Genomic DNA, 19,341 nt, shown 5'->3' with positions numbered 1-19,341 from the left:
CATTCTTGCATGACTGATTTCCTAATTCCTAATTTTTTCTGCTTCCACAGGGTCTGCCTCCATGCTGAGATGTGTGCTAGTGGCCTGTCCGAGAGGCTGAGTGTGCTCTCTTTACCATGTAAATGCAAAAAGAAGCATGCTTTATTCCTCCACTAATCCACCCATGGCTTCAGGGCAGCCTAGTGCCACCCTGTACCCCACGCCCAAGGTGCTGACCCAGCCAGCAGGTACAAGAGCCATGGAGAATTCCTCGGCAAAATTCAACAGCTCACTAGAGCTCCGGGCGCTATCGGAATACGTAACGCCTTCAACCGTTTGGCAGGACCCTGTTCAGGGCCTGAACCTGCCCCTCCAGGTGTTCTTTGGCCTGGTCATCATCTGCGTGCTGCTGCTGGCCTTCCTCGGAAACATGGTGGTCTGCCTCATGGTTTACCAGAGAGCCGCTATGCGTTCCGCTATTAACATCTTGCTGGCCAGTCTCGCCTTTGCCGATATGATGTTAGCGGTCCTCAACATGCCCTTTGCGCTAGTCACAACGGTGACCACGCGCTGGATCTTCGGAGAGGCGTTTTGCCGCGTCTCGGCCATGTTCTTCTGGATGTTCCTGATGGAGGGCGTGGCTATTTTGATGATCATCAGCGTGGACCGCTTCCTAATCATCGTGCAAAAGCAGGACAAACTTAGTCCACGCAGTGCCAAAGTGTTGATCGCCGTCTCGTGGTCTCTGTCTTTCTGCTTTTCTTTCCCGCTTTCCATTGGCCATCCGGCCCTGTACATTCCCCCCAGAGCACCGCAGTGTGTTTTTGGCTACTCGGTTGAGCGTGGTGACCATGCTTATGTGATGCTCATTATGCTGGTGTTCTTCTTTGTACCATTCCTGGTGATGCTTTACACGTTCATGGGCATCTTGAGTACGCTCCGGCACAATGCGCTGCGCATCCACTCCCACCCCGACTCGCTGTGCCTCAGCCAGGCCAGCAAGCTGGGTCTGATGAGCCTGCAGAGGCCCTTTCAGATGAACGTTGACATGAGCTTCAAAACACGTGCCTTCACCACGATCCTCATTCTGTTCTCAGTCTTCACCACATGCTGGGCTCCGTTCGCCACCTACAGCCTGCTGTCCACCTTCAGTCGTGCCTTCTACTACCGGCAGAACTTTTTTGAGATCAGCACGTGGCTGCTGTGGATCTGCTACCTCAAATCGGCCCTGAATCCTCTCATCTACTACTGGCGAATCAAGAAGTTCCGTGACGCCTGCCTTGACCTGATGCCCAAGTACTTCAAGTTCTTGCCGCCACTGCCTGGCCACACAAAGAGACGTATCCGCCCCAGTGCTGTTTATGTGTGCGGGGAGCATCGATCTGCGGTGTAGTGGAGGACGTTTCTGAAGCTTCTTTTGTAATTCCTATGGTACAATCTTATCAAGCTGTGATATGTTTGGTCTTTCTTCGAACCGCAGGATGTTTTTAGCTGTAAAAGTTTGTACAGATGAGATGGTTTACAGAGTCTGTACATTAAACTACTTTAATTGCACAATGTTTTTTATAGGATTTAGATCGTAATAAAAGTTTGTTCAAGTCAGGTGCTGCTATATTTGGTGAAAATGTGCAATCTTCTGTTTTATGCCATGAATGTAATACGATTTTGTGTGCTGTATTTGTTTTTGTTTCTTTTGTTTCTTTTCTGGCTTTGTGGTTCTGTTTTACACTTAACTATTTTCTATTTCATTTTATTGTTGATTGCTCAGCTAGGGAGGATTGCTCAGTTTTCAATTATTTTCAGTGTGGAACTAAAGGAAAGGCATTTTACAAAGGTGTAAGCAGCATGTTCCAAACTGATAAGTAGATGACTTTGTGGAGATACATGATTTTTAATGTGAATTTTAAAATTGTGATTTCCATGACTCCAAGTGAATAAAATCATGGAAATTAATCAAATTAAAACTCATGGAATTTGTGTGGTCATATACATTTTTCTAGTTATGACTCGTTGTGTAATCTTCGTTCAGTTTTACTTCAAATAATTTTTAATCGACTGATTGGAAAGGTCTCAGAAGTGTATCGGCCGAAAGGTAGGGGAACCCCATCGATATTTGTGTACAGCACAAGGTTGTTTTATATATCATATGAACAGCATCAAACCAATTGCTTGTTGCTGACATGCCATTAAAAACAAACAACCAATCAACCAACTGAAGGATATTTTTTTCCCTCTCAATGTCAAATGGTAAGCATCAGTTGAGACTGCAGCGAAGGGTTGATCTGCTTCTACAGTGTCCGTCTGAGCCTTTGTAGTGTGCCGCCTTCATTTAGATGATGATTTGTTCTGAGGCTGGAGGTAAACCCTGAAGCTTTTTGAATCTGAAAGGTAATTTTCCTTTACTAGTGTCCCTTGTGGGGCTCATTATTTCTCCAGCCACCGCTAATGAGGATGCTGTGGGCTTTAGAAGCTCATTAGAACCAATGTGTGGAACGCTATTACTTAGCAACAGTATGTATTACTTGGCAGCCAGCTTGTGTTATTTAGAGTTTGTACACTCTGGTGGGAGTTTTTGTTTTTTGGAGATGCCGTTAACTGTAAAGCTGCTTTGACACAATCTGCATTGTAAAAAGCTCTATATAAATAATGGTGACTCGACTACATTGACCTTGATTCCCCACATATTCAAACAGACTTTTTAAGAAATTACACAGAATTTTATAAAATCGTGTCCCTTGCAAAAACTCTTTCAGCTGTTGTACCAAATGTAAGTTATTCAGTTCTCTTCAACAGGGGCGCGGTGGGAGTGGGGGGGACGATTCTAAAGGCCCGGCGATGGAGGGGGGCCCCCGAGGGGGAAACGCAATTTCTACCGAGAGGGATCCCCCCGGAACGTGATTTACTCGGAACATGATTTACGGGGGGCCCCGAGTGAATATGCTGTCCAGGGGGCCCAAAAACCGTAGCGGCGCCCCTGCTCCTCAAAGTCAGAAATCATGGATGTCAAAAGTCTTTCTGATGGACAAATGAAATGCATGCAGCAACATCAGTACACTTATCGAGTAAACGATTATAGTTCAATACAGTCAAATATATTTCATTTTTAAACTTGATGTGCTTTCAGAACAATCAGTGGAAATGTATTAATTGATGCCCATTACATGTTGTGCAGTGTTAATATCTTTTGCGAGAAAATATCCATTTAGACGACAGTACATTTTAATCAGGTTGCAGGAATGTGGGCGGGTGTGAAATCATAATTATGTGGCTTGTCGTTTGTCATATTTATAGAATCTGAAATCATGAGTGCTCCTGTGGATATTTCATTTGTCTATCGTTCGGTTCATTTTCTGTGCCCCTTTATCCAGTGTATGGTCGCAGAGTCTATCCCAGCATGTCTCAGGCCAAAGGCATTTTACATACAGCAGTACTGGACGAGGCTTTAAATCCCTTTCCAGATTCATGTGCCTCAGGCAGCTCTTTTTTTCTTGTCATGACTGTAAGATGTACTTCGATGCTTATGCCCATATACCAGGCCAGTTTATTGAACTGAACTGAAGGTGTGGTCTTCTCTTTAATGAGCAACTGATTTGTACCTGATTCTAATGGCAGGCACTTGACAGTGATAAAAGGCTCTTTTGAGAGAAGCACATTCTACACAGGATCACTGATCACCACCTAGTGCACATTTGTTAGGCAGGCTTTCCAACTTTGATTTTTGTGTTACCTTGACATCACACAAAGGCATGTGGTGGTCGGAAAAAAGGAGGCAATGTTTTCACTGTTTGGTGCAATTATCTTTTTTAATTAAAACGTAAATTCGTGTTCTAGTTTCATCTAATGATGACACAACATTAAAACTGGTGAAGTGAATAGCATTGATTATATTGTTACAGTGGCACTTGTCAAGTGAACAGTCAAGTTTTTGAGTTTCATGTGTTGGAAGCAGGAAAAATGTGAGAAAAAGCGAAAAGATCTGAGTGACTTTGATCAAATAATGATGGTTAGACGAGCATTTCCAAATGGCAAGACTTCTAGTGTTTTTCCAGTAGTTTGCAGTTTTGGGGAGTAACTAGTTACATGGAATGGCATTGTGTATTTTTACTAATTTAATTACAATATGAGACACCAATGTCTCAGGAGCACAAAAAAATGTCACTTTCTGCTGGAAATGTGTTGCCAGGTTGAATTCAGTCTGTTTATTTCACAGATTTAAAATGAGAGCTCTAATACATGATGTAGCAGAATACATTAACGGCGTTGTTGCGAACAACTGTGTTATTCTGTGACAGACGGTTTTCTCTGAGAAAGGATGATGTCTTTAATGTCCCTGGTGAGAGTGTGAAGCTCTTTCTGAAGGCCCTCCATATCATCAGAAACAACAGGACCATCTTGGGCTCCCTCTCCCAGATTGCTCTTCTTCTCCAGGGCATGACCCTGCACTACCAGCTGCTTGACCACCAGACTCTGGTACTGAGACAACAGCTTGTGCTGCTCCTAAAAAACACACACACACACAGACAAATGCATAGCTCATGTGTTTTTGTAGATTTGTCATGGTGCCATATGATACAGAATTTGTTTAATTATACATTGCATTTTGCTATACTACCTATGCACAAGCATATGTGACCCTGGAGCACAAAACCAGTCATAAGTAGCACAAGTATTTTTGTAGAAACAGCCATCAATACATTGTATGGGTCAAAATGACCGATTTTTCTTTTATGCCAAAAATCATTAGGATATTAAGTAAAGATCATGTTCCATGTAGATATTTTGTAAATTTCCTGCCATAAATATATCTCAACTTAATTTTTGATTAGTAATATGCATTGCGAAGAACTTCATTTGGACAACTTTAAAGGCAATTTCTTTATATTTGAATTTTTTTGCACCCTCGGATATTCAAATAGTTGTATCTCGGCCAAATATTGTCCTATCCTAACAAACCATACATCAATGGCAAGCTTATTTATTCATGTATAAATCTCAATTTCAAAAAACTGACCCTTATTACTGGTTTTGTGGTCCAGGGTCACATATGGCATTTTAGTATTTATATTTATCATTGTTTGTCCCCTGTTTTTCCCGTGGAGTGTGTGCAATGACTCTGACCGAGAAAAAATCTTTTTGTATATTTCAGGTTTTTTTATTAATTTTTTTTGCACAGCTGGATTTTACTGTAGGTTTAGGGCACAAATGGTTACCTCAGGAATCTTGCTTTGCAGGAAGCCAATGATATGCGGCACGCAGCGTCCAGGGGCATGCAGCATGCAGTGTGTGACGTTCTGGAAGAGCAAGACACTGGTCAGATGCAGCACAAGCGCAGGGTCTTCTGTATCCTTCAACTGCTCCGACAGAGCCTGGCGGTGCACAAAGAGAGCCTGCCTGCAAACACACACCAACCATATGTAAACTCTGCATTTGCTTCTAAATAGCTATAGTTATACATTTAAAAATTTGAATCAAATGAATTATATGATCACATGATTTGCCTCATTGTTGAAGTCTGCATCATTGATTCTGTTACTTTCCCTGTTTAATAATACACTATTACAGCTGCTATAAAAGCACTATAAGGTGACTTGACATGGATGCTTTGTACATGAAGAAGTGGTTTTAAAATGCGGCAGAGAAAAGCCAAGGTTTGTATAAAGTATGTGTTACCAAACATATAGGCATGGTACAATAACACAACACAAGACAATAGAACCCATTATAATCAGTGATGCTGTTGCTGCTTTGGAGAACTGAATCTTCCGCAAAGCAAATACTTGTTAGCTCAAGTCGACCCGTCATTTTTTTTTTTAATCAGCACGTTAACTTTAGGCTTCCTTAAAGCAATGCCTATGACTGAAGAAGAATAAAAACAGACAATCTGATTACTAAAGAAGAGACACTTCAGTGATCGATACCAGTGTAGTGCTGGGGAATGAAGTGGTTATACCTTTCTCTTTTCTTGTCGCCTTTCTTCAGAAGAAGCCCACACTCTTCTGCACTCATCTCCAAACATGACAAAAAGTCTTCAATGGCCTGCAAGTGATAAAAACAAGATCTGCTACTTTGCTCTTCCAACCCATGACAACTGACAGTAAAATGTCATGGAATATGTAGTATTTTTCATGTTTTCTCCATTAATTTTGGGAAAATCTGTGGAATTCTCTAGAATGGCTTTAAACATGATGACATTTCATAATCGAAAGCATTATCAAATGATTTAAATATTGATAAAAACAGGAGATGTGTAGAACTGTGTAAAAGTCAGGCGTTTGAACTGAAATTTGAGCAATTCTGTGAGCACAGATTCCATGTTGCGTCATCAAACACACCTTTCCACTGAGACTGTTGTGTAGCTTCATCAGAGGAGATTTAACTTCATCTGAGAGCTTCGCCAGAATCTTCAGCCTGATCTGCAACACAGTAACAAACAGACACACCACTTATGTAAAAGAGAGAGAGGCATAGACGTGTGGGGTTTTTTCAGCCAATTTAACTGTAAGCTGCTTCTACTGGAGAATCGGAGAGAGTTGATGTCTCTGGCCTCGTCTCTCAGGAGGTCTGTTTTAACAGCCACAGTGTTGATGAGCTTCTTCTCAACGCTGCAGAACTGACAGACTGTTGTCCTGCTCAGATCTGATCCAAACCTCTTCCTCAGCAAACACAACAAGTGTAAAATTACCGTGGATAAAAAATTATATATATTCTGAACCCCATGTGGATTTACACAAACTGAGAAAGTCAAAAAGTGTTACTTTGTGCCCCGCTCTCCCCTACCTCTGTAAATAAATACAATATAAATTCATGTCTCACACACTTTAATGCCCTTTGAATGTAACGTGTACGTTCCCTTGGAACTGGAATCATGGCGGAATTTCATGTGAAGTCCAATTCGCAGGGCACTTACGGTCGAATAAGACAATGCGTGAATGCTGCCTGAACAAGAAACCTCCTTACTGAAGGGAAAGTGTTGACTGGTGTCACTATCTCGTGAACGTGCCGGCGGATCTCCACCAAATTCGGGGGATCCCTTCAGCTCGAGGAGCCCTCTCGAACGCCACCCTCAGCGCGTTGGTAGCCCTCCGGGATCACTAGATCGGTCGGTGCCGGACCGCGAATTTAACCACCCGTAACTCCCGAAGCCCGGGGGCTATCAACACATTTCAGGGTGGTCTCATTCGAAAGAGGGCCTCGAGACGTACACTCGATTCGCGTTCGAGAGGGTTCCTTGAACTGAAGAGATACCCCAAATTTGGTGCGGATTCGCCACGCCGTTACAGCGATATGGCCCATCAAAGTTTCAATGGTTTTCCATTGACTTAAGCTTTAAACGTTTCATCCAGGTCGCCAGTATCAAACAATGGAGCTGGACACACTAAGTAATTACACCATTTCAAGCATTTTATCTGCATTACATGTTCTGTAAAAAAAAATATTCGCCGATACCGATATATCAGCGACAGGCTCATATCGGCCGATAATATCGGCAAAACGATATATCGGTCGGGCTCTAATTTTTACCCATTATTATTGTGTGTCTGGGGTTCAGTTCAACCAAATTTACTAATAACAAAGTGGAAGCAGAATGGTCCATTCATTTAATTGAATTTTTTTTGTTTTTATGCATGGCTTCTTCATTGGTTAATTCGCAAATTGCATCTTAATTCAGTCTATTACAATTTGGTATGTTTATACACTGGCACTGCTTCTGATCTAATTTCTACCAACATCTAAGGAGAAAAAGTTGAAATCAGTCAAATTCTCACAATCCAATCGAATTCTGGTGGACTGCACCAGCCAGGAGCAGCACAGGGGTGGGAAGTTAACTGTGCTATGAATGCTGTATATGGAATAGCAAGAGGTTGTACCTCACTGGTGATGGCAGTCGAGCTGTCCGAGGTCATATGCTCAGCTGCCACAAAGCTCAGCAGCACATTGGTCGCATCCGTGCATACGGTCTTCAAAACATGCTTGGCAATGGTAGCCTGCGTCTCATCTGGTGTGTATAGAGAAAAAAAAAGCACAAAAGTTAGCGGAGGACAGACAAGCACAATGCCGTCACTTCTGTAAATTGTGTACACTTGATGACTGAACCACTATAAAAAGTATGCAACGTTTTTTTTCTATAGAACGACTGAGATGGACACAAACAAACCTGAGAAGAGTTTGGTTCCTTTCTCAAAGAGGCGGATGTTGTTGTACAAGTTGGTGATCTCCTCCTGAAGATCCTTCATGTTTTTCTTCCGACTCCCTCCTGCTGAACTTGTGGACATGAAAGCTGCACTGACCACTTCCTGGTACATTTTGCTCAATGGCCTGGCAAAAAAAACCTCAAGAGACTCAAGATCTGTTCACACCAAAATTAATGTTCTGTATGAAAATACATTGGTGAGATAAATATTTTAATCTGAATGAACAGCTGTTAATGCTTAGACCAACACTAACAAGATATCATTAATGCAGCATTTTTTTTTAATGGAGAGATGGTCTTTCAAACAATTCTAATCCATTCCAAACTATTCCAATTCCAAATTTTTGGCCTACATATGCTTGAATATCATGGTTTGTACCTTTGTATCTGCTCTGCTAGTTCCTGCAGCATCTCCTCAGAGCTGTCACACACTTTCTCCCCCAGCACCCCCATGATCTCCTCCACTGAGAGGAAGGGCATGTCTCCTTGCTTATTTCGGCCTGTAACACATGCAAGGTCACTAATTAAAACAGCTGTTTCCTACTACCATTATACATTTCACCAGAAAGGTTTTACAGAGATAAAACTCGTTAACATTAGTTAAGAAATAGCTAACATGAATTAAAAATAAACAATACTTCAACACAAAGCAAGGTTAGTAAAGCTTGCAAATTTCTATATACACAAAAACAATTTCAACAAGTTAAATAATACAAATATAAATAAGCATCAATAGGATAAATCAGCATGTTTATATGCCGTTTTAAAAATGAACAGTAACTAATAAATGCGAAGTTTCTACCCTGAGAGGTGTGTGTCGTCTCCTCATCACTGTCTTCCTCCCTCCTGCCCTTCTTTTTTGTTTTGCGAATTCGGATCTCTCGAGCATTTCCACCTCCACTTCCTTTCACGCTTCCGCTGCCCTCTGAGGAACATAAAAAGCCAACAGCAGGCAATCAACAGCATGTTTTACTACAAGAATTAAAAACTACTGCAAGTTATGAAAATTATAGAAAGAAAAAAAACAATCTGAGTGATGTATAATAATTGAGCTTATCAAGCCATACCTTTTCCTCCCTACTAGCTTTTAGCTTGCATCACAGCCATTAACTGTGAATGGCTTCTCTATTGCTAAGCTTAGTGTTAGATGGTATTGCAGAGAGAAAAACATTTGCATATGACCCCGAGTGTAATGAGTTCTTCCTGGAGGAGAGCGACTGTAAATTTGAAATTTTGCGTTTATTTGCCCTGCATTTGGTCAATATGGACACTAGCATACAGATGGTTATGACACTAAGAGCAAGCATGGATGAAAAGCCACAAAAAACCTCCAATTCTGATTTCACAGAGGCCTTAAAAATTAATTAATGTGATTATCTGAAGCGATTATCTAAAATTAACTCTTTACCTGAGGCCTTCTTCCGGCGTTCGTCTCGTTTGTCTTTCTTTGAAGAGGCTGAAGACTCCAACAAAACAGACGCTTGTTTGACATCATCCTCCGTTATCAGAAACACTGGGTTATTCTTCACTTCCTATTGTTAAAGCAGAGCAGTTAAACACATCCAGTGACAACCCCCTTCAAATGTTTTAGTCTAGAATTATGCTATTTCTTGCTGGAAATAACGCTTTCAAGCCAGTGTGTTCACCAAAAATGTGCTGATGTCTTGTTATTTGTTCATCCATTAATATTTTTGATTTAATTTATATATTTTCATTTCTAGTTTTTATTTTAGTTTAATGTTTAGTAATTCTGTTCAGTGCTTTTGTCATGTTATTATTACTAATCGATTTGATTTAATTCTTAAAAAAATGTAGATATAGTTTTTATTGATTTTTATATCGTATTTTAATGCTTCAACTTTTTCAAGTTAGTTGCCAAGGCAACAATTCTAATTTTCATTTAATATTTTTTTTTTTGCATTATTTCAAATAACAAATATGTTTTAGATGTTTTAGTTAAAGTTATGAACCAGTTGAGTCCTCTGCACAATCTGACTTTGCTGCAGCCTGGAATTGAACTGCTGGTTTCGTCTGGGCAGAGGAGAACTGGCCCCTCGACTGAGCCTGGTTTCTCCCAAGGCTTTTTCTCCATTCTGTCACCGATGGAGTTTTGGTTCCTTGCCGCTGTCGCCTCTGGCTTGCTTAGTTGGGGACACTGAATATCCAGCGATATCGTCGACTTGATTGCACAGACACTATCTAAACTGAACTGAGCTAGATGATGCCATCACTGACTTCAATGATGAACTGCCTTTAACTGAAAATTGAGTGTTTACTATTGTCATTTAGCATTATTGACACACTATTTTCCTATTTATACTGTAAAGCTATTTGACACAATCTGTATTGTTAAAAGTGCTATATAAATAAAGGTTAAAAAAAAGACAAAGACAATTAATGATAATAACCCTACTTGGAACTCATGAGACTGATGTTAATATTAATGTTAATTCAAGCACTTGCCACGTAGACATTTATGGAAGATTCTGCAAAACCAGCAAACTTGAACTTTTTTGGCTAGCGCACTTGATTTTTCATTAACAAATGATTTTGGACTTGAACATTAAAATGTGAAAACAGGCAATTTTGTCATTTTAATATGATGTGTGCAGGTACTCCAGGTGTGTAGTGTACAGAAAAAGCTTGCATACCTTCTGTGCTTTCTGTTGCATAATATCATCAAACAAAGCGATGCATCCCGCGATGAACTTCTCGCTGACCACACAAGTGGAGAGAAGCCTTGCACTGGACTGCACATGCATGCCCCTCAAAAAAGGTAAGACATAAAAATATTCCATTGACAAATACGAGAAATCAGAGATTCTTAGGAGATTTATAAAAATAAATCTAATGTGCATTGGTTCAACAATTACACGGTTAGTTAACTTAAAATTGACCATTATTTCAAAACCCATGAGATTTTTGAGCTCTGTTAACATATTTCATGTGTACTATGATTGAGTGTTGGTCGGTAGTATATGTGAATAAAAGCTTAAATTAAATCTGTTAATCATATTGATTACTTTTCATGATCACTTTATGAACATTTTGGATAGAAATCTCTCAGGCGTTATTAAAAATACATTTGTGTTTCAAAGATGAACAAAAGTCTTATGGGTTTGGAATGAGTCATTTTCATTTTTGGTTAAACTAACACTTTAATCAACAGGCTGATAACAGCACATTATTTTGATAACTTAGTAATAGTAAATTATTATTATTATATATTTTCCATTATCTATCCCATGATACAGACAGGGGGTGGAGTTACTTACCTTGTGATGGCACTGAACAGACCGCATATGCAAGCTTTGTGTCTGGAGAGGAACGCTTGTGTGAAGATCACTCCCCTGTTGTACTGATCAATCTGACCGTGGATCGCTCTGCCCAGCCTCGAGTTCAGCTCCTAGCAGAGTGTTAAACTTTCCGTTAAACTGTCCGAGAATGCAGTCAAAAGACCATTTTGTTACAACTGGAAAAGAAGTATGTGTTGCTCATATAATGTTCTAGTATTTTTTTTTAAAAACGTAACACAAATAAATGTTATGGTATAAAAATAATGAGTAAATCAATTATCCAAATTGACTACATTAGCTACTTTGTACAAAAGGTCAGGTTTTCTTGCTTCTACTGAAGCCCACAAGATGCTCTTTGGAACATTTTTAAATCATGCTGTGGAAAAGGAAGGGTTATTATTATTATTTAATGTGATTTACAGTTGTGCTCATAAGTTTACATACCCATAAGTTTACATATTTTTTATTTAGTACTGTCCTTAATAAGCTATTTCACATAGATGTTTACATATACTCACCATTCAAAAGTTTACATACCCTTTAATCTTAATGCTATGTGTCCTTTTGTAATAGTTGTGTAGGAGTCCCTCAGTTGTCCTAAGTGTTAAAAGATGGATTTCAAAATCATACAGTCACTGTTGGAAAAGGGTGCAAATATGTAGAAGATGCTGGAAAACTAAAGAATGTGCAGGAGCTGAGGGATTTTAGAACAGCAGGCAGTTGAACTGCTCAGGACCAACAAGGGACTCATGAACAACTATCACAAAATATAAAAACAGTCGTGGATCATCCAGGAAATGACACATACAGTGCCTTGCGAAAGTATTCATACCTCTTCATTTTTTTTCACGTTTTGTTATGTTGCTGCCTTATGTTAAAATTGCTTTAAATTACTTTTTTTCCCCCACATCATTCTACACTCCATACACTATAATGGCAAAGCAAAAAACAGGCTTTTAACATCTTTGCAAATGTATTAAAAATAAAAAAAAACTTAATTGATTCTGGGACAGTTGAACTTTAGATCAGGAGCATTCATATTGCTTGTAGATGTTACTACACTTCAAGTGAATTTAACCTGTGGCAAATTCAATTGAATGTATATGATTTGGAAAGGCACACATGACTTAATAAAAGGTCTAACAGCTGAAAATGCATATCAGAGCAAAAACCAAGCCCTGAGGTCAAAATAACTGCCTGTAGAGCTCAGAAACAGGATTGCATCAAACCACACATCTGGGGAAGTGTTCAGCAAAATTCTGCTGCATTGAAGGTTCACAGAATCACGTAACCTTCATTTAGACGTTTGGAACAACCAGGACTCTTCCTAATGCTGGCCTCCTGGACAAACTGAGCAATTAATGGAGAAGGGATTTGGTTAGAGTGGTGACCAAGAACCTGATGGTCACTCTAGTTGAGCTCCATGATCATATGTGGAGACAGGAGAAACCTACAGAAGGACAAACATCACTGCAACACTCCACCGATCTGGGCTTTATAGCGGTGTGGCCAAACTCAATCCTCAGTTTGGCCACACCGGTGAAGACACACGAAAACACACTTGGAATTTGCAAAACAGCACCTAAAGGACCCCCAGACTCTGAGAAACAAAATTTTCTGGTCTGATGAATCTCAATTCCAAGCATCATGTTTGAAGGAAACCAGCTCTGCTCATCACCTGCAGAGTACCTTCCCAAAAGTAAAGTGTGCTGGTAGCAGCCTCATGCTGTGGGGCTGTTTTTCAGCGGCAGGGACTGAGGGACTCGTCAGAGTAGAAGAAAAGCTAAATGCACCAAAACATTGAGATAATGAAAACCCAGTCCAGAGCATTCAGAACAGCAGACTGGGCAGAAGGTTCACCTTCCAACAGGACAATGACCCTAAGCACACAGCAAGAGTGGCTTATAGACAACCCTGTGAATGTCCTTGAGTGGCCCAGCCAGAGACTGGGCTTGAACCCAATCAAATATTTCTGGAGAAACCTGAAAATGTGTGTCTGGCCCCATCCGACCTGACAGAGCTTGAGAGGTGGAGAGGCGAGGAGAAGAATGGCAGATAATTGCCAAATGTTGATGTGCAAAGCTTGTTGTATCATACCCAAAAGGACTTGAGGCTGTAAAGGTGCTTCAGCTAAGAATACTTATGCAATGTACTTATTTCAGTTTTTTTTATTTCTAATAAATTTACAAAGTTGTGACAGTTCTGTTTTTGCTTCGTCATTATGGTGTATGGAGTGTAGATTGATCTGGAAAAAAATTTATAACAAGCAGTTTACATAAGGCTTACATCAATCAATTAAGATTCATGTAAACTTTTGAATGGGGTCATTTTTATAAATTCAGTTATTATTTTGTCTTGTGGGGTATATGTAAACATCTGTTATGTGAAATAGCTTATTCAGGACAGTGCTAAATAAAAAAAATAACATGCAATTTTCAAGATCCCTCTTGCACATTTTGCAAGGGGTATGTAAACTTATGAGAACAACTCTAGATGCAGACAGACACACCACAGTTTGACAATTACTGTAACTGCAATGCAAGCAGGTTTCCACAAACCGCTGAAAGATTGTTTCTCATAAAGATGCATTCTAACAAGAAGAATCTCAATACTTCACGCAGACTGGACTAACCTCAGTAAGAAAATCTCCTGGTAGATCATACGTTTTGCAAAGCTCTGCGATGTTCACCTGTCCAGCCTGCTGGAGTTTATCATTCACCTCCTCAGCAAGCCGATCTAAGTATGTTCTTTACAGGAGAAGAAATTTATAACTGCATGACACATAAGCCACCTACAAAGTTTACTAACATATTGACAGAACTGAAGAGCATTTTCAATAGTTTTCCCTCTCTTCAACAAGTAACGCTGTATTAGTTTTTCACTCACTCGTCAATCAGTTGACCCAGAATGATCTGTGTGCCTTTGTCTGATTTGGCGATTTCACTTGCTCTGCTCTCCACATGCACCAAATCGACATTGATGATCTGTGAGAAACATTAAAGAATCATTAAAGGACTAGTTCACACAAAAATTAAAATTTGTTCACCCTCGGGACATGATGTTGATGTTCCTTCATCGGAGAGACTTTAGTCTTTGCAACTTTACAGATCTTCTTTATGCACCAAGAGCTTGTAACACTCCAAAGAGAAAGGAAAACTTGAAATAGCATCAGATGACCCCTTTAAAGAAATGTTGCATTCCATCACATGTTCACCAGTGGATGCTCTGCAGTGAATGGGTGCCGTCAGAATGAGAGTCCAAACAGCTGATAAAGACGTCACAATAATCCACACCACTTCAGTCCATCAGTTAACATCTTGTGAAGCCAAAAGCCGTTTTTAACTTCAAACCGTTGCCTCAGGCTAAAATGCCAGTCCTCTATCCAAAATATTGATTATTTTCAGTGAAAAAGTTTGCCTGAATCAGGAGAGAAATATGCACCAATCAAGCAAAAACTGTACTAAACAATATGTTCATGGATTTTGATGTGCGAGTACTGAAGGAAGCAATAATAAGGAGTCGTGTGGATTATTGTGATGTTTTTATCAGCTGTTTGGACTCTCATTCTGACGGCACCCATTCACTGCAGAACATCCATTGCTGAGCAAGTGATGTGATGCTAAATTTCTCCAAATCTGATCCGACGAAGAGACAGATTCATCTACATCTTGGATGGAGTACCAAAGGAAAAAAAAAAAAAAAGTATTTTGAGGTGAACACTTCCTTTAAAAAAATGCATTCACATAAAATCTGCCCTCCTTCATAAGATGCATAGAAAAACTATAAAATGTTTGTGTTATGTTATATATCAAACCAACCTTTTGTAGATCCACAACATTAATCCTCCCTTAAAATATAAAGCAAAACATTAGATTCGAACAGTTGTTTAGTAGACTCATACATACAGTATACTTATTAAAGTCATTATTTGTGCATCTGTCAATCGTCATTGTATTGCATTATTAAGATATTATTTAAATATACATAGTATTTCTCTAAAGTCATATTATAGGCGATAAAGAGTGACAACTGATGTTAATATGCATTATAATAGTCTGCTATACTTTTACAAGAATCGCACTGATTTATCTTATAAACTATCAGAATTTCATCTTACCAGTGTTGCCAATTTAGCAACTTTTCAGACTACCCTAGCAACTTTTTCTTCCAAAAGCACCTAACAACAAATTTAGCTATTTTTAAATTTTATTTGGCTACTTTTAGCAACTCTTGATAAGTGACTCGAACAATAAAAGGCACACATTTTCCATCTAAATTAAAAAAAAAAAAGGAAACCAAAGATGCCTAGCAGTACACACATCTCGTGAATTAAATTATTGCTATTTGCAATTGTTCAATTTGATAATAATAATAATAATTTAATAATTGCTCATTTATGATACACCTTGTTGTACCTGTGATTGTTGATCAGTTAGTACACTGTAAGAAAAATATCTAGAAAAATGGAAAAGGTAGGCTTCTAGTAATCTTCCAGGACATTATCCGTTATCCATTGTAAACCCTTTAACCCGAAACACAAAATACAATGCGTCGTTTAAAATGCCGGTAAAAACCTGTGAATTATTTTCTTAGAGTGTAGCACACTGACTACTAATACACTGCTTAAAACTAATTGGTCAGAATGTGTAGTTTTACTACCGTATTGACCCGAATATAAGAAGATGTTTTTTTCTTGGAAATACATCTGAAAAAACACGGTGGTCTTATATTCAGGGTCTAGACTTTGACATGTCAATAATACACCCACAACAATAGGTGGCGCCAAATACGCATAAAACCAGTGTGCCATGAAATACGTAAGGTAATGCGTGTTGTAAAGATCGCGAGTAAAAACTAAAGAGAAAGAAAAGTCACAAACTCCCTTTGTGATTTTAAAACGTAAGACAGTACCCAGATTTGAAGACTACAGTAAGATTTAACTTCTACTGTTAATAAGATTTTGGTAGGCTACTATTAGACGGATAGCCTAAATGTCCGAATTCAGATGGGCTACCGTTTTTTTTTATTTTATTTTATGGTATATCAAAAAATAAATTTTTTTTTAAATGTGATTGTTGCTACATTTGACCAGTTTTTACCATACTTTCAAAACAAAAATTCAAATAGGAAAAATACGCAATATGAAAATAATTGAAAACAAAATGTTTTTTTACTGAAAAAAAAACAAGATTTGGTTTTTAAAAAGCCTTTTTTCCAAAAGGTACATCTGGAAAAAGGGTGGTCGTCTTATAATCAGGGTCCTCTTATATTCGGCCCGATACGGTAATTCACTGTAATTCTTCAAAAACCTGTAATTCTTCAAAAATGTGTACATTTTCGTTCAACAATTCAATGCTGTATATAAAAAGTTATTTATATTTAACATTACATTACGCATTTATATTATTCTACGAACAAATCCAAATTAACATAAAAAATGAGATTTGACGCAGCGACACAATTTTTGCGTCGTGGTTACGTAATGACGTCATCGCGCAATGACATCACAACGTCATTTAGCAGCTTTCAGCAACAAATCGACCTTCCTTTAGCAGCTTCCCCTGAAAATGAGTTGGCAACAGTGCATCTTGCTTTTTGGACATAAAAAGAACAACATCTGCACAAAACTGCATGTTGTTACTCGTAATGACATATGGTACTACATGAGTTCCGAACTGTACTGTATGCTACAACGTGCTAGACACTGTAAGAGTCCAAAGAGCATCATTGAGCATCATGACACGACCCAAACACCTGCAGTTACAACAGAAGAGCAGCTCACGGATAGAGACGCGTTACACAGTAGTGCTGTTAGTAACTACCGACGAGGTTTTATCGCGCGACCATTAATGTCGCGTGAAACTGAGCCGTCAGCGTTCCAATACTTTGTGGCTCAAGACTCTTGTCAGTTTGCAAGTTCTTGTTCAGGATATACTGCTTCAAGACATAAGAAAGCAGGGCGCGGGATGAAGCTCAACAACAACATGGTTTTTACCTTTGGACAGTATCTGCAAACTGAGCTCTCTGAAAGTCCGCAGCTAGACGCCTGATCTCCTCCCAGTCTGCCGCCATGACACCACTTAATTACAGAACTAGTGTTCTCGTCGCACTGAAGCATGTAATTAATTCTTGATTTTCTAATCAGTTCTTAATAATCTCACGCTGAAACTTCTGCGAGAAAAGACACGTCAGTCTCCTGTAGACGTCAGACGGAAACGCACGAGGGACAAACTCCGCGTCACCCTGCGTCATGCGCGGTTCAAATATACGTGACAAATAAAAAAGGGTCGCTTTTACTTATTTAAAAATGTATGTATTTTTGTTAATTGACTTATTAAATAATATAGCCTGTATAAGTAATTATAGCCTAATTATTGTAAATATAACAATCGTGCATACAATTGTAAATAATATTACCGTAATGGCTTTTTGGAAAAAGGCTTTTTAAAAACAAAACCTTGTTTTTTTCTCAGTAAAACACATTTTGTTTTCAATTATTTTCATATTGCATATTTTTCCTATTTGAATTTTTGTTTTGAAAGTATGGTAAAAACTGGTCAAATGTACCAAGAATCACATTTAAAAAATATACACTTTTTGATATACCATTAAAAAAACAAAACAAAAAAAACGGTAGCCCATCTGAATTCGGACATTTAGGCTATCCACCAAACTCGTATTAACAGTAGAAGTTCAATCTTACTGTAGTCTTCAAATCTGGGTACTGTCTTACGTTTTAAAATCACAAAGAGAGTTTGGTCGCATCAGGCTAACGTGACCGTCACGACTCATGCAGCTGTAAGCTTTTCTTTTTCTTTAGTTTTTACTCGCGATATTTACAACACGCATTGCATTACGTATTTCATGGCGCACTCTTTTTATGCGTATTTGGCGCCACCTATTGTTGTGGATGTATTATTGACATGTCAAAGTCTAGACCCTGAATATAAGACCACCGCGTTTTTTCAGATGTATTTCCGAGAAAAAAACATCGTCTTATATTCGGGTCAATACGGTACTTATTATGTTGACAGGTACGGTATATGAGGCTGCTACTACTTGAAATGTTCTACCTAATTAAAAAGCAACCTACCAGTGTCCATATGCAAAATTATAAATAAATACATGCTTGCAAACCAGGAGACTCCGGTCACCATTTTTATTCCGAGCACTGAGTTCTTCAGCTTTTTTCAGGACTAAGGCATGTATTTCACTTTGTTATAATTCTACAACTGCAAGAGCATTTAAGTAATTGTTATTGAATAATCAATTACTATACTTTCATATAGGCCTACAATTTTACAAATGGTTTAAATTTAAATTAGTTTGGCGTCACACACTATTTAGCAAAACCCCTGCAGTACCGCTGTGGATCCCTAGGTGTCACCAAATCCCTTCTGAACACTTCTGGACATTTATTTCTGTTCCAAGTCATTATTTCACATTGCTAGCTTAAAGCACTTTCTTAATTAAAATAATTTCTACATGTTTTGGATGTTTATAATGTTATGCCTGAATGAAAACAACAATCCCACTAAAGACAGAATCTCACCAGACAGAATTTGTCCCGTTCAGTCAACAATAATCTGTCTCAAAATAATTAGCAATTTTAATCATCAGTTTAACATTAAACCTAACCTTAACCCTAAAACATATCTGGTGACACAAATGATACCAAAAGGGAAACAATGTGGTTTTTACTCGATAATATAAAAGAATAATCTCCTTTTACTTTGCATTGCATTACACATGTTTTCAACATTGTCGAAAGAATGGCTTCAGAATAGAGAATATTTGTTAACATAATTAATATAAGGAAAATGAATGTAATCAAACATAAAGGACTGTTAAAATGTGTGCTTTTATTTGTTTTTT

The 19,341-nt window shown here is 38.6% G+C and overlaps 2 protein-coding genes across 2 annotated transcripts in view; one reads left to right on the top strand and one right to left on the bottom strand.

Moving 5' to 3' along the window:
* gpr63 (G protein-coupled receptor 63) lies at positions 1 to 1,880 on the top strand. Its single transcript, XM_016250700.1, has one exon. It carries the CDS (start codon positions 137 to 139, stop codon positions 1,370 to 1,372), a length of 1,236 nt encoding a protein of 411 aa, XP_016106186.1. The 5' UTR covers positions 1 to 136; the 3' UTR covers positions 1,373 to 1,880.
* A 2,283-nt stretch (positions 1,881 to 4,163) lies between these two features.
* Positions 4,164 to 19,341, bottom strand: part of ufl1 (UFM1-specific ligase 1) — an 18,366-nt gene continuing 3,188 nt past the window's right edge. Inside the window, exons 4-16 of the mRNA XM_016250692.1 lie at positions 14,353 to 14,450; positions 14,099 to 14,213; positions 11,446 to 11,576; positions 10,822 to 10,936; positions 9,579 to 9,702; positions 8,973 to 9,095; positions 8,550 to 8,670; positions 8,135 to 8,295; positions 7,848 to 7,975; positions 6,312 to 6,392; positions 5,930 to 6,015; positions 5,190 to 5,370; positions 4,164 to 4,476 (exon numbers count right to left, since the gene is read on the bottom strand). Coding sequence (XP_016106178.1) covers positions 4,258 to 4,476; positions 5,190 to 5,370; positions 5,930 to 6,015; positions 6,312 to 6,392; positions 7,848 to 7,975; positions 8,135 to 8,295; positions 8,550 to 8,670; positions 8,973 to 9,095; positions 9,579 to 9,702; positions 10,822 to 10,936; positions 11,446 to 11,576; positions 14,099 to 14,213; positions 14,353 to 14,450 — 1,683 coding nt within the window. The 3' untranslated portion in view covers positions 4,164 to 4,257. The remainder of the gene's footprint in view (positions 4,477 to 5,189; positions 5,371 to 5,929; positions 6,016 to 6,311; positions 6,393 to 7,847; positions 7,976 to 8,134; positions 8,296 to 8,549; positions 8,671 to 8,972; positions 9,096 to 9,578; positions 9,703 to 10,821; positions 10,937 to 11,445; positions 11,577 to 14,098; positions 14,214 to 14,352; positions 14,451 to 19,341) is intronic.

This window comes from Sinocyclocheilus grahami, unplaced genomic scaffold, assembly GCF_001515645.1.
Source record: "Sinocyclocheilus grahami isolate Dianchi unplaced genomic scaffold, SAMN03320097.WGS_v1.1 scaffold1002.1, whole genome shotgun sequence".
In the NCBI taxonomy this organism is placed as follows: Eukaryota; Metazoa; Chordata; class Actinopteri; order Cypriniformes; family Cyprinidae; genus Sinocyclocheilus; species Sinocyclocheilus grahami.
This window is presented reverse-complemented; position numbering and strand designations above follow the sequence as displayed.

Coding starts and splice junctions, on each gene's coding strand:
- gpr63 (XM_016250700.1), top strand. CDS start 137: ATGCTTTATTCCTCCACTAATCCACCCATGGCTTCAGGGCAGCCTAGT.